This window comes from Haplochromis burtoni, unplaced genomic scaffold (assembly GCF_018398535.1).
Source record: "Haplochromis burtoni strain Fernald_Lab_line unplaced genomic scaffold, NCSU_Asbu1 Contig_23, whole genome shotgun sequence".
Lineage (NCBI taxonomy): Eukaryota > Metazoa > Chordata > Actinopteri > Cichliformes > Cichlidae > Haplochromis > Haplochromis burtoni.
Genome location: NW_024582384.1, coordinates 2,070,290 through 2,093,976, shown reverse-complemented (window position 1 = coordinate 2,093,976; position 23,687 = coordinate 2,070,290). Strand labels below are relative to the sequence as shown.

At 37.9% G+C, this 23,687-nt stretch overlaps 3 protein-coding genes across 3 annotated transcripts in view; all 3 read left to right on the top strand.

Moving 5' to 3' along the window:
- The window catches only part of map1b (microtubule-associated protein 1B), a gene marked incomplete in the record, with an annotated part of 21,505 nt that extends 18,441 nt beyond the window's left edge, over positions 1-3,064 (top strand). The window contains 1 exon segment of the mRNA XM_014332077.2: positions 759-3,064. Coding sequence (XP_014187563.1) covers positions 759-914 — 156 coding nt within the window.
- Positions 3,065-8,768: 5,704 nt separating this feature from the next.
- On the top strand, positions 8,769-12,748 carry ptcd2 (pentatricopeptide repeat domain 2). Its single transcript, XM_005917226.3, has 10 exons — positions 8,769-8,897; positions 9,200-9,292; positions 9,377-9,506; positions 9,592-9,709; positions 9,813-9,891; positions 9,990-10,081; positions 10,179-10,292; positions 10,426-10,500; positions 10,575-10,688; positions 10,982-12,748. Exons 1-10 carry the CDS (start codon positions 8,789-8,791, stop codon positions 11,201-11,203), a joined length of 1,146 nt encoding a protein of 381 aa, XP_005917288.3. The 5' UTR covers positions 8,769-8,788; the 3' UTR covers positions 11,204-12,748.
- A 135-nt stretch (positions 12,749-12,883) lies between these two features.
- cacfd1 (calcium channel flower domain containing 1) lies at positions 12,884-20,010 on the top strand. The gene is made up of 5 exons (XM_005917225.2): positions 12,884-13,044; positions 15,369-15,441; positions 15,998-16,123; positions 16,275-16,382; positions 16,781-20,010. Exons 1-5 carry the CDS (start codon positions 12,936-12,938, stop codon positions 16,869-16,871), a joined length of 507 nt encoding a protein of 168 aa, XP_005917287.1. The 5' UTR covers positions 12,884-12,935; the 3' UTR covers positions 16,872-20,010.
- Positions 20,011-23,687: the final 3,677 nt, after the last annotated feature.

Sequence of the window (23,687 nt, the reverse complement as noted above, 5' to 3'; positions counted from 1 at the left end):
TATCCTGGAGAGGATAAAGAGCTGGTCCAGTGTTCCGCGACCAGGACTGTTAATACATTGTTTGCTATTAGCAAACTGTTACTGTTACCTTGTCACTTCACTTCCACAGTCGTTCCATGCACTGTCTGATATCCCAGTGGTGGTGTTGTTTCTCTAAATTCACAATAATTTTAGTCCAGGAGCAATGTTGTAACTGACCAATGACGATGTCTGTGCATTCAGTTAGCATTATCCAAGAAATTAGTTCATGTTTTTAAAAGTATCACTAGCAAAGCAGCATGAGTAACCTAAATTTGGATAACAGCAAACTTAACTTGATAATATAATTAATAAAAAAGAAAACACTTAAAATGCTTACCATTTGTTCCAGAAGAGAGTTTTGTGTAAACAAATGCATTTTTTCCTGACATTGCAGAGCTATGACTTTGCAACAATGTGATTCATCATTTGCAGTGCAGATCCTGGACCAACATCAACACAGTGCTATCAGACACACCTCGTTGCAACACACAATATGGTTTCCCCTTCAACACTTCTGTTCTGTATCATGATTTTTAATTGTTTTCAGCTTTTGCATCATTTCTTTTCTATTTCCATTGTGTTTTGTGTGCTTTTGCAGCATTTTTCTATTTAAGGTACAGCAAAAATTAAAAACAAACAAACAAACAAACCTCTGCTTCAACTAAAGTTAATGTTTATATATGATTATTTAAATTCAAGATGCCATTTCAGTTGAGTCTCTTTGTCGCCCATGTTAGGTTACGCTCATTCCAACCCATGACACTGATGTGATGAGAGAGTGGTACCAGGAGACTCATGACAAGCAACAGGAGTTGAACGTCATGGTACTGGCCAGCAGCAGCACTGTCGTCATGCAGGACGAATCCTTCCCAGCTTGTAAGATAGAAATGTAGGCCTGTTCCTTGAGAGATCAGGAAGGGTCCCAATTTTAAGTAAGAAAACCAATTCATGTAGCATAAAACCTAAGCAGACACCTAAACACAGAATGAAATAAATATCGGCAACAAGGACTGATTACCAAACTTTCCTCCTATGTACTAACAGTAACACAGATCAGCTCTGAAGGAGTCCATACAAAGGGTGATGTTTCATGCAGGTAGAGTACTGGGGGAGATAAGAAACCAAATAAGCAAGCCAAGCTATGATTGTCCAGTTATGCTGAGTCTAGTGAATTTCAAGAAAATGATGTTGTTGTTGATGTATCGAGTTTTCCTCTGCATCCCCACATCATACGTGAGAAAGCTTTCAATCAGCCTAACCACTTTTAGCAAACACGACTTGAAAAAGAAAATGTCTGTTATCCACACCAAAGGATAAATATAGCATGTTTTCTGTTACTGCCTTAGGGAATCAAAGTGAATGTATAAGAAGTGGCACAGATCTTGCAGATTAGACAGGTGGCTTTAAGCACCGGGAGTCAATCCTAAGAATGATGTTAAAAGGTTATAGAGTTGAACGATAGCAAATATGATTCAACTTGAATGGACACTGAACACTGATGAACATTAATGATGTCTAACTTATCTTATTCATAACGGGCAAATCTGATTGCTCCACTGTTATGAAAATGTTCTCTGCGTTTTTGTTTTTTTGAGCTGGCTGGATTTTAATTGATTTAGCGTCTTTTTTTTGTCTGGTTTATGCCGCTGTCTGTGTATAAGTAAGTTATTACGTTTAAATTTCAGTTAACGTGCTTGATCGTCCAGGCAGCCTTTTACACTGTGCAACAGGAAGTTGTTTCATGGCGCTCTCCCCTGTCTTTGTCACATCTGCATAATCTACAAAGAGGAATGCCTTTTATTTCAGCTTGCTGATTTATTTACAGATTTTAAGTTCTTTCTAGAAAAGAATATCCAATCTTGTTTCTTATGAACGTTTTGTATGTAATCAATGCGCAATGGGGGGAGCTAGCCTTTTCCCACTGGAAAGCTGGTGAAGCAGGATATTTTCATAAACCTTAAAATGTCTTGTTTTTCTAAAGCATTGTACTATAATTATAAATAGCTTTGTGGCAGATGAAGTGTTTGGAAGACATGCATGAGTTATGATAAATTAGTATTTTTTTTTTTTTTTTCTTGGGGGTTTTGCTCAAATTTGCTTTAAGACCAACAGGGCTACGTAGGCTAAATAAAGACATTTGAGGAGCATTTTAGGGTTTTCGCAAATCTTGCCATGACACATGTATTCTATGCTCCAAGGAATTGCCAGTGTCACAGTGTTGATATAAACATGATACTGAATGCAGCACATTGTAGATTTTCTAGGTGGAGGGTTCAGCATAAGGAGGCTGAAAAATTAGTCACGAATGAGAAGGGAATCAGCTTCTAGTAGAAGCTTTTTTCTCTCGTGGAGGGGCAGCACACAGAGGTGAAAGTGAGTGACTTGTGTGTTTTAGATGAAAGTATGTAAAACCAAGACTAGACACTTTAAACACAAACACGACACATAACAAACTAACAGTACAGAGACAACAGATCAACTTTGACAGGCCAGCTTCTGGAGAAACATTTACCAATTCAAACAGGCTTTTCATATTTGGGGCTATTCACTCGACACACAAACGGTACGAGATATGAGTCAAGTGATGCCAGGTGTTCATGATACCACAATAATGCAGATTTCCTGCAGGTCAACCTGAAGCTAACACTACAACCTTACTGTCGAGCAAAAAGAAACCTGCAAACTTTGAACTGACACTACTCTTTTCTCTCTCTTCTTTCTCTGCACTTTCTCTTTTTTCTCTCTCTGTCTCTTTATCTGCCTTGTCTCCTGATCTTTCTCCCAGGAGAACTTTAATAATGTTTGTCTGCAGCTGTGTGGTATAGGTGTCTTGTGATCTTTGCATCGATCGTCTCTGCCCTTTTCCCCCGGACTCATGTGTAACTTATAGGACTTAGTTTCAAGTAAAAAATACTCCTTAGTGCTTTCTGATGTTTGTGTGCAATATTTCCTCTACCCATATGGTGAATCTAATGTAAGAGGAACCACTACTAAGGAACAAACATTAAAAAAACAACCACAATAAAATCTGTTGAAAAAATAAGACGTTTGGTATGTTTTTCTTTCTTACACCAGAAAAAACTCAGATCCTTTGACAACCACTCATGTTTGCACAAATTCATTAGGTAGATGAAGTCATCCAGGCGTAATGTCTGCTCTTACTAGACATTTACTACTTAATAATTGGACAGAGACATAGACTTTATTAATCTCACACTGGGGAAACTGTTGTTACATCAGCAGGAATGAGTCAGGATGAATTACAGCTGTATTAAAAAAAGAAAAATGAATAAATATGAAAAATAGTGTACAAATATAAAAACCAAAAAAAAACTATACAAGGGTGGTTTGTGCTATTTAGAAATGGCTGCTATATACAGTCAAATACCCTCAGAGATTTTTTCATATGTACATAAAGTGCAGTGGGGGTGATAATATACACACATATATTGTATATTATGGTATGTATGTGCTAAATGAGCTGCTCATGTCCTCCACAGTCTCATGCAGGCAATGAGAGTGTTGTCCATAATGGACATCCTCCTCAATAGACTCAACAAGGCTCTGGAAACATTCCTCCTGAGATTTTGGTCCATATTGCCATGATAGCGTCACATAGCTGCTGCAAACTTGTTGGCTACACATAAGTGATGTAAAAATTACACATCCCAAAAGTGCACTAGCGGATTGAGATATGGAGACTGTGCAGACAGACAAATTGAGTACAGTAAAGTTTCACTGTCATGTTCCAGCAAACAGTTTCAGATGATCTGATCTTCTTATCGTGCGTTATTGAGCTGGAAGCAGCCATCAGAAGATGGGTACACATTATCGTAACAAAGGTTCAGGCATGGTACGCAACAATAGTCAGGTAGGCAATTGTGTTTAAATAATTAAACAATACTCAACTGGCACTGAGGCCAAGAAAATATCCCTCAAACCATTATACCATGAGCAGCCTACCACCAGTAGCCTAAGCCAGGATGGATCCATGCTTTTATTTTTTTATGCTAAATTCTGAATTTACCATCTGTCTTCTGTTGTCCACTTTTGGTGAACTGATGTGAACTGTAGCCTTAGTTTCCTGTTCTTAGCTAACAGAAGTGGCAACCGGTGCAATCTTCTGCTTCTGTAGCTCATCTGCTTGAAGTTTCAAGGTGCTGTGTGTTCAGCAATGCTCTTCTGCATGGCATCGGTTATGTTTTTAGTTTGCTGTTGTCTTTCTACATATACATATTTTCATGCACTGAGTTGCTGCCATGTGATTGTGTATTAGATATTTGCATTAACAATCAGCTGAACAGGTGTATCTAATACAGTGTCCAGTGAGTCTATTTTACAGGGTATAGAGTGCTAGTTTCAATTTAAAGTCATATAATTACCTTGTCACCAAGGTAATTATAAGATTTCTTGAGGACCACGGACCTCTGAAAATTCCTGCCACGGTAACAAAAACTACAGTCAGCCTCATAATGTTACTAAAGTAAAAGTTTCAGAAAAAGTAGGTACATTGAGGATTTTTTTTTTTTTTACATTTACATTTTTTGCAAGTGAACAAAATTTACATACTAATATAACCTACTTTATACAGTGATCTCTATTTATTTTAAATTAAATGCCCAGCATGCCTTGGTTTAGCCACCCAAACTAAGAGCACCTGTATTTGTATCTGTTGGTACTATATCTATCATTAGAAATCTGTCACTGGCTACATAGAAACTCCTCTACACTATCTGTTCATTTTCAGTCATGTGGCAGGGATTGTTGGCTGTAAAGTGAAATTGTGGCCGAGTGGAAATTACTTCTTTTAGCCTCATTGCCAACAAATGTCCCTGAAAGTCAGAATTGAAGAGAGATTTATGTCCCCACAGAGATTTACAGAGTGGACTGGAAGCCTCATTTAGTTAGTCTAAGGGGATGTGATGAGGCTAAAATAGCTAAGAGTGAGAGTGCTTTAATACAATCTGTAGGGGTATTAATATAATCTTGTAAATGTGTTTTAAGCTTTGGTTTATATACTGCCAATAGATTATATACTTACATTCATATTTTCATGGGTTTTTTTGTATTACTGATTGATTTGACAACCAGATTAATCTACATAACATTTAATTATATTCAAAATGAATTAGTTTTTCTTACCATCACAGGTCATTTTTGTCCAAAGCCGTTAGATGTTTGTTACCATTTAGTTAACATTATCATGCTAATGTTCCAAATAAAAATAATGAGCATTTGTGGATTAACATTGGTATTATTCAGCTCAAAGCACAGCCATGACTAAAAGGCTTGAAGATACAAGTCACTAGCTACTTTTGATCGATCACTTTGTTGAAACAATTCATGCTTAACTATTGAGAATCTGTCAAACTGTAAAAGAAATACGTATTTAAAAACTAATTAACTAAGTGTGCACAGTAAAAGTTGTTGATGGATAAAAAACAGTATAACATTAGTGTAAAATTGTCTGCAGTGCTTTCTAGTTGTTCTGACATTGGCATCTCATTGCCAGCGAAGCTATACAAAAACATGAATTACATATGCTTTATTGTTTGTTGGAAGATGCTTAAACAGATGCTAACAAACCAATGCCACTCCAAAGCGTGCAGCTCACAGCAGATTTAAAGATAAAAACAAAAATATATGGATAGATTGATAGCTACACAAAGAACAAGAAACGTGTCACAAGAATATGAAGAATGAAAAACAAAAGGCAGAAAGGAGACCGATGATTTCAGACTTTCTGCAGAATGAACTAAACACAAGAGCCTTTCAGATCTGATGCCCCAGAGGTACCGGCTGACAAAGAACAGATCACCAAGAAGGAACACAGCAGATCAAGATGATAGGAAATGTCTTCACCATTCAGAGTCATTTTGTTGTGCAGTGGGAGACCACAGCTTCACATGTTTGATGTCTCAGAGCAAGTGAACACTGAGCTTTGCAAGCCAAGCTTTCAGGGCTTTTAGCTAATATACAGCACTCTAGTAAACGGACAGCCTTTTTTCTTTTATAATGTATGCATATTTCCTTCGGCCTACTACTTATTTATAAGTTATACAAATAAGGGAGAATCCCTACTGTTTCTTCAAACCCTAAGCACAGCCATGGGCCTTTAAGATCAGCCTGCAATCAGTGTAATCATAAGGCATTTTACAGATGAAGAAAAGCTGTGGCTTTATATGTCTAACACAACCAGCCTCTCACAGTAATCATTGCCAGCTGTTTTTCTTTTTTTTCTGCTCCATAACTGTCTCAGTGGGGACATTTATTAATGATGATGGGGCACCCCAGGCAATTTCCAAAACTAAAGGGAAGTGCACGCAGGGATAAATCAAAGAAGATGTAAGTGCTGTGATCTGTCAGCTGAACCTGGCCATTTGTCAAGGGAAATCGGAGTCTGAGTGCTAAAATAGAACCCCTACAAACAGTGTCCTGCTCCCTGTCGATTATTGCATCATTCCAGCAACTTTGCACAAGCTGCCATCACACTGATCACTCAGCCTGTGGTTATAGATAAGCAACACAGGTTTTAAAGTATGTGAAAACAGCCATATGCTGTTATAAAAACAGAAAGAGAGAGAGATGGAGAGGGAGAGAAGGAGAAACCCATAGAGACACATACACCTTGCAGGAAACCATAAATTATACAAGGCTCCGTGTCTGATTGGCTGAGCCAGCAATCTCAGCCGGATGGGCTGAGTTCATGTTGCCAAGGCAACTGTGGGGGATCCTCCCAGTCACAGCCCTATTTTCTCTGTGAAAGACTATCCATCTTAGGAGTTCATTTAAGAAAATACCTCAATTATAGGAATTAAGTTTTCAAAACTTAAAACTTACACTGCTTTGTGAAACAGCTTCAGGCTGAAAAATTGCTTCATCTATAGCTGCCCACTGCCTTCAGGGAGAAACCACCTAAACATTCAAACCTGTAGGAAATGAGAAAAAAGAGAGTGAAAAACTACTGCATACTGGGTTCCATTTATGAATTGATTTACTGCTAATAAACAACATGTATATTTTTCTTTTACTGTAGTAGTCTGTCTGAATTTTAACATTTTTGACATTTTTCTTACACCCCCACCATGAGAAAGATTTTAAAAAAAAAAGCATGCAAAGGCATGATTATATAATACTGTGCGGGTCAATGGGTACACTAACTAGCAGCAGAGTTTGGCACTTACTGCAGCCTTTTATGTTCCTTTAAAGTAATTAGAGGAATTCAAAAAACATAATCGCTTTTACTACACTGCTTGCGCGCAGAAGGATATTATTGCATTGGAAGTCACAAAAGCCACCCAAATTGGCTCTGTGGTTCAGTGACTTGACACAATCTATACAGCTGGAAAAAATAAAGTATACTCTCAAGGGGTCGAAGGAGAGATTCTTTGCAGTTTGGGATACATTGCTAAAACATTTAGAGAAAATTAAAACCATACCCATCTGATACTTGCTTGGCAGCTACCGTATACCCTTATTGTTGTGATGGCGATTAATTTTGTGCAAACTATTGCCTTTTAAGTGCACATCTTTAAATATGGTGAATTTTGATGTACCTCATTTAAATTTATTTATTTATTTATTTATTTTTCTTTTTCTGGATTGGTGTCCAATATGTTCTTGGGGTGGGGTACACATATAAAAAGAAGCATTGTAACTTCGTTACATGTATATCTTTGTATTACATTCTTGATGCTCAATAAAAAAATATATTTAAAAAAATTAATGAATTCATTCATAGCCCTACTTGTAACCCATATTTTCTTTTTTTTCCCTGCATGACATGAAATTGGCATACAATTTTGGAATGGTTTTGGATTTTATAATGTAAATTATGGAACTCTTACACAAATTGTATTATCTTATCTTATCCTATCTTATCTTATCTTGTTTTATTGTAAGTGCAAAATATAATTTGGCATGATATAGGTGTTTGCTCATTAGAGAACATTATGTGAGTTTTTGATTCACCTTTTAAAAATATAGACATAGAGGAGCCCAAAGCAACAAGGGGATCTGGAATGATAGCTTGAAACAGAAGAAACATTTTACAGAGGAGGTGAATTTATCTTAGCACTGTAAATGTCAAACAGGCCCAGAAATGACTTAAATATAAATAAAACATTTTTTTGTTTGTTCAGTAACAAATATTACAGTAAACAGCAATATAGTAACAAAGACTAATACCATATGAGTGTAAACTCATAGTTGACTTTCTAAGTCCCTGCATTTTACATTATTAAACTGTGTGTATTATACCACTGTGTGAGTACAGTACAAACACTGTAGCTGCTCCAAGCAATGACGCCAAACCAGAAATGTTCTGCAGCACAACAGCACCACCTGCTGGTTAACAGAAAAACACATTTTCCTGTTTGCTGCCGTTTTGTTCAGTAATAAAATTTCGCGTGGCCTTTCTGGAAACCACGATTCAAATAACATAGTTAAAGCTTCGTTTTAAATGACGATCACATCATTTCTGATATATAATAAAAAATCTGTCTCCTTCGACCTGCTTAAAGAAACTGAGCCGGGTCATTAAGCGGTGCCATTTTGGATCATACCAACTGGAAACTGCACATGACGGAATTAAAAATAATAACTAATTATATTATTCAGGTTAAATAAAATATTGACATTTTTAAGTGTTTTATTTTGATATGGCTTAATTTCCAGGGCGGAAATTATTTTTTATTTAAAACCTTGCTTTATTATTACCAATAACATCCCCTTTGATTTCATTGCCATGGTACAGCCTGTGGGAGATATGGCGCTGAGCAGACTTGGTAAATGTTGTCGGTCGTTATTATATGAGCCCTCTAAAGGAGTTTTTTACGGTGTTTTACAGCTAGGCTGGATTGAAGGCTGCATAGGAGGTAAGACAAACAAAAGTCGCCAACAAATGTTGTCACTCTTAAAAGGTAGTACGAAAACTGCGTGGTTTGCATAGCGGGGGAGCTAGCACCCTGTAAAGCAAGCACACGTGAATTAAAGCAAGGTACAGTTGTTCTCTTTGGCTATGTGAGTATTGTGCAAGCTATTCTATGCACGGCTACCTTATCACAGGGACTCGTAAGAGCTTTCTTCTCGTATAGTTATTATTATTTTTGCCCATATATGATTGCCATGTATGGGTAACTGATTATGGATTCATTCACATATTTTAACCACCCTACAGCAAAAAGGCATTTGTTGTCGGAAGATGTTATCAAGCTACAAGACTTCCAGCAAAGAAAGCTGGCAGTGGCTCACCATGTCAATGGATCGGAAGGTAAAGTAGTTATTCTTGCCACTGGCCCAGCTCTGCAAATTTATGTCATATAAAACTTACTTTTGTGTAAACCTCACACTACAGGGAATTATATTAACCTATTCAGTCAGAAGCTGCAAAGGAATGAGCTGATATTGCGGGATGATTTGAAGCTTCTCCTTCACCTGTGCCAGTCAGCAGATGACATGCAAATAGCCAGAGGTGCCATCTATAGGTAAGTGCAGCATTCATACAGGGATATTTGTTAAAAAACAACCCATCCAAATCTCACTTACCCATTGCTGGCTTGCTCTCATAAGGTATCACACAGAAAACTGTAACTTGTTGTATGGAGACTTCAAATTTGGCCCTCTCTTCATGAGACTGTGCTATGAGTTGGGTCTGGAGAGCATGGCTTTTGCTACAATAACAGACAAGGTAAACTGGGTAACATCCAAACTTGAGTTAAACAACAATAACTAGACTGGGCATATACTTTAGTGTTTGACTAATAACATTTTATTTTCTGCTGTCTGAACAGATCATGAAAGGATTTTTCCACGACACCACATCTTTTAATATAGCCATAGACATGTTGTTCATGAAAGGCTCCTTTGAAAGTAAGTAACAGATTAACTCCTGTGTTTTTTGTTTGTTTGTTTTTCTCCCACAGTGATTATGATATTTATATAATAATGCAAACTTTTAACTATTGCAGATGCTTTGGAGGTTCTAAGAACCATGAGGAGCCAAGGCATACCATTCAACAAAGACACTCTCACGTTAGCAGCTGGTACCTGCTATAAGCTGGTAATGTTTCAGATATTTTACTCTTTTATGTCCATTCAACATTACAACCTCATTTATTCTTATATTTGGACCGATACCCTGTTTTTGTGTTGGTCAGAATACGGCAGAGACCTACCGGATCTGCATCGCGCTCATTGAAGAGGAACAGACCAGAGGGCAGTTCATCCCGAGGCATACTTACTGTTTCGCTGTAGCACTAGCACTTCGAAGAGTGAGTTTTACATTATGTACCTCTTTTGCATGAAGTGAGATATAGCACATATTTAGAGCATCATTTGTTCTCTTTTCTTTGTGTGTGTGTGTGTGTGTGTGTGTGTGTGTGTGTGTGTGTGTGTGTTTTCCAGGGTGACCTTGAAAAGGCTCAGTCATTATTTTCACAAATTATGAGCACCGACAGCAGATTATGCCAAAACTTTAAGGTAAAGGTGCAGCATGTAAAATGTAATGTGCATTACTTCTTCCTGTCATTCTGTGTAATTTGTTTGTACTTTAGGTCCTAATACTAACAATGTCTGGAGCATTGGCAGAGGCTATTTCTATCCTTTCTGCAGCCATGTTGCCAAAAAGTCCATCTTTTGTAAAAAAGCCAGAGTTTTCTCAGGAGGTGGTAAGTGAAACTACAGCTACTTAAAATTACTGCAGCTGCCAGGCGATTGGTTAGGGTTACATAATTGTTGTTAGTGTAAATGCTTATGTACAAGATGAGGGGTGCATTTAAAGTTCTACACATTTTTTGTCCTGTTTTAAACATTGGAAAATCTAGTCCAAAGGAATTTTGATGTATCCTTGTGCTGTTATTATTAATCCATGCTACTCTGAGGAAATGTTACTCAGATTGTTCACTCAAGCTTGAAAGAACAATCATCTGCCCAAGAGTTGACTTGGTGTCATCCGTTTCAGGTGGATTTGCTACGTTTGCGGAGTCAAGGCAGGCCGCATATAATAAAAGTGGAGCAGGTAGTGACTCAGCTTGAAAGAGACGGTCAGGTGACTCAGCAGACGCTCGATGACATGCTGTGCCACACGCCCACAGGGAAGAGGAAACCAGCGCCAATAACACTGGAGAGGAGAACTAGCCGGAGAACTCTAAAGCCTCTACAGTCCACTTTACTGTCAGAGTGAGGCTAGAGTTGTCCATTTAAACACTCTGACGTTTCCCAGATTTGACTTTGATGTTATAAACGCACTCATATGATATTTAAGGGCCCTGACCAGCAGCCTATTAAAACACGCTTGTCCTCACCAGTGCAGATACAACAGCCCATAGCATTGCACCTAAAGAAGCAAAATTGCCAAGAGGAAAGTTTATTTTTCTACTGCATCAGCATCATTGACAGAGTCTATGCCATCTTCAATAAAGAACACTTTAATATTTTATGTTAAATGTGTTTAAAATAAATTCACAGTACCTGTGCATACTCTTAGACTAATGAATTATTATGTGAAGGCACAAAGCAACACTTTTGTGAAAAGGTAGCTTGCCATCTTTAATGCTGAGTCATTTGACAGTCTTGTGTCATATGCATTAACTATCGTTAGCTACCAAGCAATCAGAAACAGGGACAGGTTTATTTGTAAGGCTTGTTTGGAGGTCATAAGTGGGTTTTCTGTTTGTTGGGGGAGAAGTGTGTTATGTGTATGAATGAGTGCTCAAAGACAGATTTATTAAAAATCTAAAGTTTTGGGGGGTGTTTCTGGAATCAAATGATTTTGCTTTCTCATACTTTCTAAAGAGGACACTGGCGATTGTAAAGAGCAAACACTGGGTATGTTGTGAGTTTTCCCTGTAGTCGACACTAGATATTTCCCACATCTTTAGTGTGGTTTAAAGGTTTAGTGTGTCTTATCTATATGAATGGGGGGAAAGTGGGCCAGATCCGTGAGTCTAAAGACATTTAATTACACATTTAAAAATCCCTGAGATATCTTATGAGAAAAAGAAATTCAATTGTAACTGTACAACTCAGTGTTTCTACATGGCCTGTACTATGAAGAATAAAAGAAATGTGTTACAGAAACATTTGTTTTTTAAAGAAAAATTATATTTAGTAGATACTGAAAAAGAAATTGAGATTTCTGTAATTTAAACATGTAATTTAGTTGGGAGAGGTCTTAAATGGTACTAACCAGCCACAATACTGTGGCTAGTCTTGAGTGTACACTCCCAGCACCTAATGCGACAACTTAAAAATAACATTACTTTAGTAGAAAATTATTACAATGCCAACAGATGGATGTGAAATGCTAGTATTTCTACTGTAACAGCATAAATTAAGTACAAATGCCAACCAAACCCGCCCGTAGGAATTTGCCCGGATGTAAACAAACCGTGACGTACATCGGAACCTTCCCACAATGCAATGCTTACGTCTATTTAACACGTAAAGAGGCGAAAGACTGAGCTGCTAAATTAACCTGAACACACCGGTTGGACAGTTTGGAAACAGCAGAAAGAGAGCGTGTTTGTTTTTTTGTTTATGTGACTGATTTTGAAGTTATATGAGGCGGTGCGGCGACATCCTCGCCTAGCGGCCGCTGGTGGCGGTGCTTTTTAGCGTTAGCTTGCCGGTTCGCTGGGACTGTCTTAAGCCGTGTGTAGAAGCTCCTCGTAACATCGGGCAGCTGACCCCAACTGGAGCAGACAAAGGAAAGAAAATAATTTATTTTTAAAAAGACGTATAAACTGAAAAATAAAACTATTCGAAGGGACTGCGAAGTCGGAGTAAGATGGTTAGAAATTAGTTTGCTGGGTACTGTTACATTAATTTATAGATTCATATTTGGGTGTTTGGTGGTCTGACATTTGTAAATACTGGCTTTGGTTAGCTTTAGCAAGCGTAGCTAGAAAAACACAATGAGCACCGAAGAGACGGCAGCGCCTACAAAATCCGCTCCGGATGATGATGGAATGACATGGTGGTACAGATGGCTCTGCAAAATAGCTGGGGTTTTGGGAGGAATATGTAAGTAGTTGTCAAAGTCTTATGTCACTCCTCGAGTAAATAACGTTATGTCCACAGAAACCCAAATCCTGCCATGACAACACGCTTAGCTTTAGTTAATACCACAGACTGTGCACTATGACCACTGCTGCTGCTGTGTGCCAGGTCACGACATTTACTTATTTTGTGTGACAGCTATGTGATTAATCTTTACGCCGTAATTGATACTGTTATGTGACCTCCTCAGTATGCAGATGAGGGGCAGCTGCAGAGTGACATGGCATGGCATTTTTTTTATAACGTAACATCTGTTTTAGATTGTGAATATGCCGCAATTTAACTGCACAGCCACTAAACAAAAGCTTTGTCACCGCTTTGTCCCCCTCGCTGCAGCAGCAGCCACTCCTGGGCACCGTCTGTTTGTTTGTTTTTTCATGCCATAGCAGCTTGTTCTGCCAAAACGAACCGCGGTGCACACGCACATACTCAGGTATTCCCCTCAGGAGTTTCATGTGAGGCTTTTTATTTATTTATTTATTTATTTATTTATTTATTTATTTAAATATAACTGCTGGCTCTGCAGTTTTTGCAGTATCCCTGATCCACCCTTCCTCTCCCTGTATCCATCTCTCCTTCACAGTGACACCAGAGTCACCATGGCCGTATCACATTAACAGCTGCATATTCAGTGGCTTCTGTATTATTAAGGAAGCTGGATTGTCTGAAGGTGCAGTGGATGAGTTTCAGCATGAAGCTGCTCTGTGGTGTTATTTGGCTTAGTTACCACAGTGGTGAAAACTGCAAGACTTGAATACTCTCTCAACTCCACCCTAAAAATACAACTCTGTGTAGACATAGATTGGGGTTCTGCACTCAAGGGTTTTCACAATTTAGTGCAAGGTGGGGTTTTTTTGTTTTTTTTGTTGTGTTTTTTTACATTTAAAAAATAAGAACTGTCTTTTTTTTTCATTTTATTATTTTTATTTATTTATTTATTTTTGATTGTTTGATACCTTACAGCAAATTCTGTAAATTCTAATAAAATATACATTAACTTTCAGGATTTTTCTTCTTTTTTAAATTATTTAAATCAAAATTTTTACAGCTTTAGCAGTTTTATTTATAACATTAACTACTGGCAAATAACCTTTTGCATTTCCTTTTTGTTGTTGTTGTTTTGCAGATTTTGCAGAGCTGAGAGTCCTGTCCTCAATACTACTTAATACTTAATACAGTATTTAGCATAAGATTTAGAAGCAGTGAGATTTTTTTTCAGATATATCTTTTTTTATTTTTTAAATAGCTGTGGACTTCACATATGAAGTATTGTAATTTCAATGTAGTGGATATACGCACACACACAGCAGACTGAAGATATAATAAGAGCCAACCCCAAAACTTTACCTGTTCTATTCTACATGGATATCGTGTATATAGATAGCACTTCTTGTGTTTACAGTTGACTGCATTACATTAGTGTGACTCAAACTGGCAGTAATTTACACCATTAGTTCATTTTCTGTGTTAATTGCTGTATTTCACACACATCCGTGATATGTGAGATGCCAAGTTGGATACATTAGAGCCTGCCAGAAATCCTTACATGTAGGAAGTAGACATGGCTTTTTTACACAGCTTTTGAACTCACCATTTTCTACTGAGCTTTTGGTCTGTCTCGTTTTCTGCTGTACACATATTTATCTTTTTACATACAATAGTGGACCTTCTGCGTCTTAGCAGTGGAAAATCTTCCTCACACTGAGTAGATGTTGTCTATCATAATCACTGTGGAGAAATGCTGCGAGTGAAAGGATTAAAAGGTTTCAAACAAATGCTAGCCAAAAAGAGGGACGCGGCCTCAGTTATGATGCAGTTATTATTAAAACACTCTGAACCAAATTCTCTTGTACATGAAAAAGGCAGCCTGCTTTGATTTTTGACCTGATTTCTCTCAAATTTATTCTGTGTAGTTAATCTTTGGGCCAGGCCTTGTTTCATAATCGCCCTTTCATCGAGATAGGCGTGCTGTATTTGACCAGTTTATTTGATTTTCGTTTATTTGTTTCAGAACAAACACAGAGCACAGTTGTAGCGCTCACGAGACCTCTTTCATTCTGTGTTTGTCGTCCTTTTGAATTCGTAAGTTTCATATTTTCCACATCACTAAGCAGCTTACACATGACAACTTTCCCACACAACTTTCGACACTGAAGTGGCTGAACTGTATTAACAGCTTCAGCCGGATGTATGGGACGGATTATTTTCTCTATCATGCAATGATCTGCTTCTGTGGTGTCATAATAACAGCCCTTTGCTTTGTGTTTTGTCCTGTCCAAATCATGCAGCCTGTGCCATCTCAGGAGTGTGGAACTGTGTCACTGTGAACCCTCTAAACATTGCTGCTGGAGTGTGGATGGTGTAAGTCCCATTAGTGTCGCACTTTTGTAATATTCACATGCCACACAGCTAGATAGTTTAAAGGACAGTTTAGAGGTGGAAATGCAGTAAACATAATACCAAATGACCTCTTTTTAGGCAACACTGTGTGTTGGTGATGTAGCGCATTCAAGGACAATCAGAAAGTTGCCTTTTCTGGTCCAGTTTGTGTAAAGTAATGATTAAAAACACCAAATGAAGAGCCTTTCAGCAAACTATACATTGATATTGAGCAGAAGTCTCATATAGCACCTAACCACACCTACTCCTCTAACAAAGGAGGTATGAAGAGTAAATTGGAGCATCTTGCGCCAAAGTGCCTTAACAATTCTTTATTTTAGGTAGGATTTTTAAGTTATAAGCAGGTTAAGTGGTAACTGTATCTCCAATTTGGCTAGCTGGCTCACTGTGAGAGCTTTGTTGTTGTTTCCATGACAGCACAATACGTCTTTTCCAACTAGCTGCTGCTTTTAGTAAAAGGAAAGGGCAAAGAATGATTTCCTTACAGTGCTTACGTATCCTCTCCTTCCTTCTCAAGGTTGAACGCCTTTGTGTTGTTCCTCTGTGAAGTCCCGTTTTGTTGTCAGTTCATCGAGTTTGCTAATGCGGTCGCAGCTCGTGCAGACAAACTCAAACCCTGGCAGAAGGCCTTCTTCTATTGTGGGTGAGGATGATTTATGCCACTGGAGACAGAAATGAACTACATGGGGGAAAAATAAAAAACATTTGGAGCTTGGGTTTTCTGATAGTTGTGCACATCGCATATAATCTTGGAAATGTACTTAATCAGATTCAATGACTTTGCCTGTTCTCAGGATGGCTCTGTTTCCTGTATTCTTGAGTTTCTCCTTTACAACCTTGTTTGGGAACGCCATCGCCTTTGCTACAGGAGTGCTGTACGGCCTTGCTTCTTTAGGCAAAAAGTAAGAAAGAAAATATAATGCATCTGAAATATCTACACAGTACAGACTGTGCAATAACGTGTTTTTTGATATCTCACCCACATTATATCCCATTGAAACAGGCTCTCACATTAAACATTAAACGTTTCATTATAACAAGTTATCATGTTTTTAATCTCAAGTTTAAATGCTCTAACAGTTCTAATGTGATTTATGTGGTTTCTTTTGTTGTTGTTTATTCACGTAAAGTAACTTTTCACTTTTCAAGATGAGCTGTCCATTAACCTTGCAGTTAACAGTGTCATCTATTCCTGTCATTCTTTCTTTCTTTTTTTCCTCCCCACACTTCCCTGAACTTAACATTTTATTATTACCATCACTCTCCTGCACCCCTGTCTTTCCTTTCCCTCCTCTTCCAGGGGAGATGCAGTGACTTACGCCAGACTGCAGCATCAGAAACAGGGGGATGAAGAGAGGATGACAGGAACGACAAACGGGGCTCCAGAGTGAGGCCTTTTCACCAGCTGTTGTTTCTTTCCCTCCTCCTCTGTTCTACACTTGGGATTTTTCTCCTGTCCTCTATCCATCCTACCTCTTTCTCCACACCCCTTTCTTTACTAAAATGTTACATTCTTGTTGCGCTCACCTGCAAAACAGATTCAGCCTGTTATTTGGTACTTGCCCTATAAACGGGATTCATGATTGTGACCTGATCACTTATATTTAAAACTTAGTTTTTATGTTTTGTTGTGTTTTGCTGGTTTCAGTCATACAGCCTTTATTTTTCTCTTTCTTTTTTTAAACTGACGTTGTTGTCGCCCATAAAGCCTTTCAGGAAATCTGATCAGAAATTAATGTGATTGTAAATTGTACATATTTGACTTCAGGTTATTCACTTTGACTTTAAGGCTGCAGTTCAGAGTTGTGTGTCAGAGGAATTCGCCCCTTTGCATTCTTTGTGTGTGAGTGTGCCTCCCTGCTGTGGCACCGTGTCTCAATGCAATTTAACAACCGTGTGGCCAGAGTGGGTATACTTTTGTTTTGGGCACAGCGTGGTACACAGTGTCAGCAGTGCAACACATCAGCGGGTTAAAAAAAAAAAAACAACAAAAAAGTTATTACACTTTAATAATGCACAATGTCCCGAGGTAAAGAACCGCGTGTATCAGGAGCAGGAATTGTAGCAAACAGAACTGCCCTCGCAGAGCTGGGAGAGTGGAATTATTGCCTGGAAGAACGTGACTCTTTTCTCAGCTGTCCTCAGATCAGATTCGTCACATTTTGGGATTCTCTTCAGCCTCAGGAGGCTACGTTTGCAGCTGCGAGGCATGATGTGCATCACACATGTGTCAGATCACACTTCAGTAATACTCAGAATCAGTTGGGGAAGGAAGCCTTCTCAAGTTGCGGATGAGCCACAGCTCATCTAGAGAGACACAGGTTTATTTTCTGTATCCTCTGAAGGCTGAGAGCGGATCTACTAGAGAACTTTGAGCTATGTTTACTTGCGCGTTGCACCGGCACAAACTGGGTTTGGCGTTCAAAACAAAAAAATAACACTGTCAGCATTCACAATGACACTGCAGCGACAAGATTGCATTTAAGTGGTGCAAACTTTTGCGACTGGCCCTGTTGCGTATGTATTTCTGGAAGTTTACTTTCTCAACGCACAAAATACAAGGAGGAGAATATTTAAATCACATAATACACAGTTTACTGCTACCTGCGGCAATATTTAACGCAGAAAAAACACTAACCACACTTATAAATACTATCTGAGGATTGCACTCATGTGCGAATTTGCTTCACTTAGTAAGTCTGGACGATAAAAAGCGATTGCGGGGATAAGCGCTGTCACTCCAGAATGTATTATTGTATTTTAGAATGTTAAGGACTATCGTCTTCTGACGATAATTAACATTCCTCTTTGGTTTGACTGAGTTAACAACATATGATTTGCGTATAATATTTTTGTATGTGGCTGTGTTTTGATTTCATGACCTTTTATCAACAATCTAGAAATTTCTAGACCAGGAATGTCAAAGTCATTTTACGTCATGGGCCACATGTGACTTGTTTTTATCTTAAGTGGGCCGGACCTGAAACTCCCTGTTCTGTCAGTATAAAGACGTTTTACTACACATTTAAAAATCCCTCAGATGCAGAAAAGTGCAGATTTTTCTACATGATCAAAAAAGGTTGCTGTAGTACATGAACGAAACGCATGAGCACAAATAAATGTGTAAAATTACAGAAAAAAATGTTCTGGTAACTACAAAACTGAAGGATTGTGCTGATTCTAATGTGGACTCATTGTAGAAAAAAAATTCTGCATTTAATAGTGAAAAAACACAATCTTTTCTGTGATTTAATTGTTTATCTATTACTTAATTACTTTAGGGTAGTATGGATGGCAATCGGGGAGGTCCTTATATGTATAAAAAGCTCTAAAGCTCATGAAAACACAGTTAAAAGTCCAATATCAAAGCCATTCTGTGGGCCAGATTGGAGTCTTTGCCGGACTGATTCTGGCCCCCAAGCCTTATGTGTGACATCCTCAGTCTAGGCACTTAATGTCTGTCAACCAAAACCTTTTATAAAGTGATTTCAGTAGCATAGCTTCTGAGCACACACAGGTCTAAACTGCAGCTTGACGTCATATTTGAGGGATATTTTTAACATTGGAGAATGTATCTGGTGCATCCAAAGATAGAGACCTTTTATCTTTATTTTTGTTTTGTGCTTTTTATACATTAACTTTTCAGTTGGCTTAAGTTCAGTTGAGGTATTTGTGTAGCTTTCAGTTGAATGGCAAAACCTGCTTGTGCTGCTAACGGACAAGAGACCAGTCGCCAACTTGTGGCATGTAGATTTTGTGAAACGTCATGAAACGAGGAGCAAAACTGTGCACTCATTTGGGAATCTTTGTGTAGCTGGGGTTCCTTTTCCCGCTTTAGAATCCGTTAATAAGTATCTGCTGATTTCTTTGTGTCTGACATACTGCTCTCTTATGCTCTACCAAAACCCATCCACAGTTTAATGAAGGGAAGTGTCTTGATTCAGGGAGTAATTGGTCTGTATCCCACACAGTCACCACAGCAATGGTTTCACTCAAATGAGGTATGCAGTGCTCACCAGTGTACCGTGTGTGTGGTTTGTTTTTGGGCCTTGCCATTGTTATTTTAGCAGTAATAAGGATGGAATAAGTGTTTACACATACCTCTTACAGCTGTTTCTACCTTAAGTCTTGACTGAGTGAATTATTCATACCATCACCATCAGCTCTCAGGTATCATAGTTAACAGTGCACAGCACACACAACCAGCCTGTGCGTAGGTCCTAGTCGAAGCCTGACTCTACGATTTTACTGTATCACCCGAGTCAACGTGAAAAGCATTTTGTCATGCAATTAAAGCACACACAAAACAGCCTTCACACACATCCAATCCAGTGATATGCTAAAGTCTAACACTATAAAAGCGCTCCACTGCTATTTAACACTGCTTTCTCTGTCCACGGCCAACCTCAACAAAACGAATTGCTGCAGGTGTTGAGTGTATCTTGTGCTGTAAGGGATATGTGAATAATGTGTGTTGTGATGTGAATCCTGATCATGTTACAAATTAGTGAATAAACAAAATTGCTACTACTGCGTGGTGTTGGCTTCTTCTGTACCTTTTTGTATCACTCTCAGGTTTGTATTTCTTCTATCACGATGATCAGGTCAAAGTTTACATGTTTATATTAATGTCAGAGCCCCTCTAACTTAGTAACTGCAGTTATGTCCTCTGTCATTTCAAATATTTCGTGTATAAGACATAATAAAAAAACTGCTTTTTACCAAATCCTCTTATTAGGTAAATACTGTACATAACATGCATTACTTATTTAGCAAAAATGATGACCTAACATCTCCACTTTGGTCTCATCTGTCCAGAGGACTTCCAGAAATCTTGTAGTTTGTTCAAATGCAGCTTTACAAATTTAAGTTGTGTTGCCATGTTCTTTTTAAGAGAAGAGGCTTTCTTCTTCTTGTTTAGTTGCTTTCTACTTCTGCTGTCAAAGGTTTCCTCATATAACATCCTAACTAAAGAGTTGGAGATGTAGCTCTTTTGCAGAGTAATGCACACTTTGACCTTGGGGTCATCCACTCGTGGGAAGATTGGCAACTGTGTTGAATGCTTTTCCACTTGAATAATCTTTCTGACTGTAGAATGACACGCTATTTCTAAGTGGCTGTATAACCATACCCAGATTGACTGGCATTGACAAAATCTTTGCTGTTGTCAACAAGCTGCCAAAACTTCTGTTTTTTAATGGAGATGCACACACCTCCTGAGCTTCTCAATTAAAAGTGGGAGAAAGTAGTAAGGATGTGTTTAGTATTCACATGCTGCTTCTTAGTTTTGGTTTGGTTTCTGTTTAATAAATAGTGGTGTGGTGTAATATATCATGTTTTTGTCATTCATCCAATTTTAAGACCTGCTAGGGGTCCTGGTTAGATTTATCATGTTTCCTCCCCTCATCCCAAACCAGGCTGCCTCTCCCTGAACTAGGTTCTGCTTGAGGTTTCTTCCTGTTAAAAAGGAGTTTTCCTTCCCACTGTCAACAAAGTACTTGCTCATAGGGGATCATATGATTGTTGGGGTTTTCTCTGTAGAGACTTTACCTGACAATGTAAAGCGCCTTGAGGCAACTGTTGTTGTGAATTAGTGCTATATGTATAAAACTGAATTAAATTGAATTGAACTGCTGTTCTCATATGCAAAACCTTAGAACTGGAAGTGTTTATTTTAATTTATTTTGTTTTTTGCCATTAATGATTACTCTTGTTAAAAAGTTGTACACCTGGGAAAAGTAAGTATGATATGTCACAGTCACGTGTGGTTCTTTTCAGTTCTTTTTCAAATGTTATTTCCATTTACTGCAGCTAGGTAGAACCTTTTTCCTCTTTAAATTATTCAGCTGTGGTTGAATCTGGGCAGAACATCCTGCGCCTTCTGAAAGCTTCAAAAGACAAAGCATCTCTCTGTCTGAAGTGTGGAGTTAGGCAAGAAGATGAATACTGATGAAAGACTAAATTTTATAAAAAGATTTCTGTTATACGCTGGGGGTTTGGGGGTAATTTTGTTAAGTGTTAGAATGTTTTGGGGCGCCTTTGATTGTGTTTTCTTAATAAAACAATTTCCCACTGACATTTTAAGATCCTTTCAGACAAATAAGCCTTACTTTGAATGATAATCTTGGAAAAAATGGCCCCTTTATGTTTTGAAAAACCAAATGAAAGCAAGTAAAATTTGTTTATTTTTCATGAAGTCCTCTCTGCCATTTTTTAAAACTGCACAAACTGTGTTTGTGACAACTGTTTATTGAATTTCATTCAGTTTCAGTTTTATTTATACATCAGCACATCACAAGATTCACCTCAAGGTGGTTGTAAGGTAATGATTCTGCAATAATACAGAGAAAACCCCAAAAACCAGACAACCCCCTTTGAGTTCCCACTTGGTGACAGTGGGAAAGAAAAACTCCCTTTTAACCCCTTAGCAGTCCTACAAATTTTGCCTATAAGGGTTAGCAGTCGGACGTACCGTGGGCGGTACGTCCGACTGCTAAGGGGTTAACAGGAAGAAACCTCTGGTAGAATCAGGCTCAGGGAGGGGCGGGACAAAAGACACACTGTGTGCAGATGATTCATAGAAAGGTTTCAGTGTCACATAGATGATATTGATAGATATTACTGTTATCATTAAAAAGAGATTTCAGTGTTATCTCTTATGCTTCCGCTTTTTGTATTGTTACAAGCAAAAATATTTGGGCTTTTTAAAAAACATTTTTTATAATGCTATGTGTCATCCAACCCAATCAAACCACTGTGTTTGTAACTGTGGTTGATCTTGAGTGGCGGCCCTTTACAGTGGCAAGCTTTTGATATTTCTTATGCCCTGTCAACATGGATCAGTGTCTGCAGGTGAATGGAAATTGAAACCAGACTGTTGATCAACCACACTGAACTGAGTTAGAAGGAAATAACCTTGAGGATTTTATTAAAACATACAAGCTTAATTCTTTTCCCAGACGAAACTAGCACTCCTATTTGATTTCATCAAGTATAGTTTCTCTTTCTTTTGCTTAGCCTTAGCCTACTGACTTTAATATTTCTATCACGAGCTTGCAGTAAAATCAAACTGCAATTTGTTTCCCCTTTTTTTGCTGTCATGTCGGACAAATCTAAATCACATATAATTTAAAATTTAAAAGCAGTGATCAAAGAAAAATGAAATGCTTCACATCTCAGTGTCACACCACAGAAATTAAGGATACTCCAGAGTTCCCTGTTTTTTTACATTTTGCCGTACACTATTGCTTTTTTATTAGTTTTCTTTGAATTATTTGCATCTAAAAACTCATGAAAAATAAACCCAGTCTGACTTGATTTACCAGCACTTCCCCTAAAGTATGCTGTATAATAAATTACCTATTTATTAACTACTATTTAAATTTCCTTTGTAGTGAGTCATTTCACAATACATCAGTATTACATTTTGCATTGCTTCCTGGAATGTGCAACACATAAATAATGCTATCTGTAAAACTGCTCTGAGAATTCTGAATAAAGTTCTCATGTTTGAACATGTGATTCTATTTTCTATTTTCTTCTGGCCACTGAAGAATTAGTGTCTTTGCCTTGAGAAACTCTTGGGTAGCGTTTACAGCATGTTTTGACTCATTGTCCATTTGTATGATCAAGTATATCTCTGTACACATTAGAGTTCATCCTGCTACTTCCAGCAGCATGCTACATCATCAATGAAAAGCCATAACATAGCCTTCACCATGTCTAACAGACGATGTAGTATGCTTTGGATCACGAGCTCTTCTTTCCTTCTCCATATTTTTTTCTTTTCTTTTTTTTTTTTCATCTATTCTAAATAATTTTTTTCAGAACAGTGCAGGCTGTTTTAGATGTTTTCTGGTATTATCTAGTCTGACACTCTTGGACTCAAGTGTAACTAGTGGTTTGCACCTTGTTCTATGGTTTCTGTATTTAAATTCATGATGGTGTCTTTGACAATGATACACCTACTCCCTCAAAAGTGTTTTTGATGTTGTGAAGCTGCAATCATCTACTTTAATACTTTTGTTAAATCCCTTTAATTAAAACTGAACTTCAACCAGATCTTGACTGTTAGATGAGAAAAAACAGGCGCAAAATTTCAAAAAGGTATGGCCCTAAGCATATACAGGGAGTGCAGAATTATTAGGCAAGTTGTATTTTTGAGGAATAATTTTATTATTGAACAACAACCAAATGAACCCAAAAAA

Bases quoted from the DNA above. Each gene is read 5' to 3' on its own strand.
- ptcd2 (XM_005917226.3), top strand. From the start codon at position 8,789: ATGGCGCTGAGCAGACTTGGTAAATGTTGTCGGTCGTTATTATATGAG. The intron at 8,898-9,199 runs GTAAGACAAACA...ACCACCCTACAG, and splicing joins GATTGAAGGCTGCATAGGAG to CAAAAAGGCATTTGTTGTCG. The intron at 10,082-10,178 runs GTAATGTTTCAG...TGTGTTGGTCAG, and splicing joins CTGGTACCTGCTATAAGCTG to AATACGGCAGAGACCTACCG.
- cacfd1 (XM_005917225.2), top strand. From the start codon at position 12,936: ATGAGCACCGAAGAGACGGCAGCGCCTACAAAATCCGCTCCGGATGAT. The intron at 13,045-15,368 runs GTAAGTAGTTGT...CAAATCATGCAG, and splicing joins TGGGGTTTTGGGAGGAATAT to CCTGTGCCATCTCAGGAGTG. The intron at 15,442-15,997 runs GTAAGTCCCATT...TTCCTTCTCAAG, and splicing joins GCTGCTGGAGTGTGGATGGT to GTTGAACGCCTTTGTGTTGT.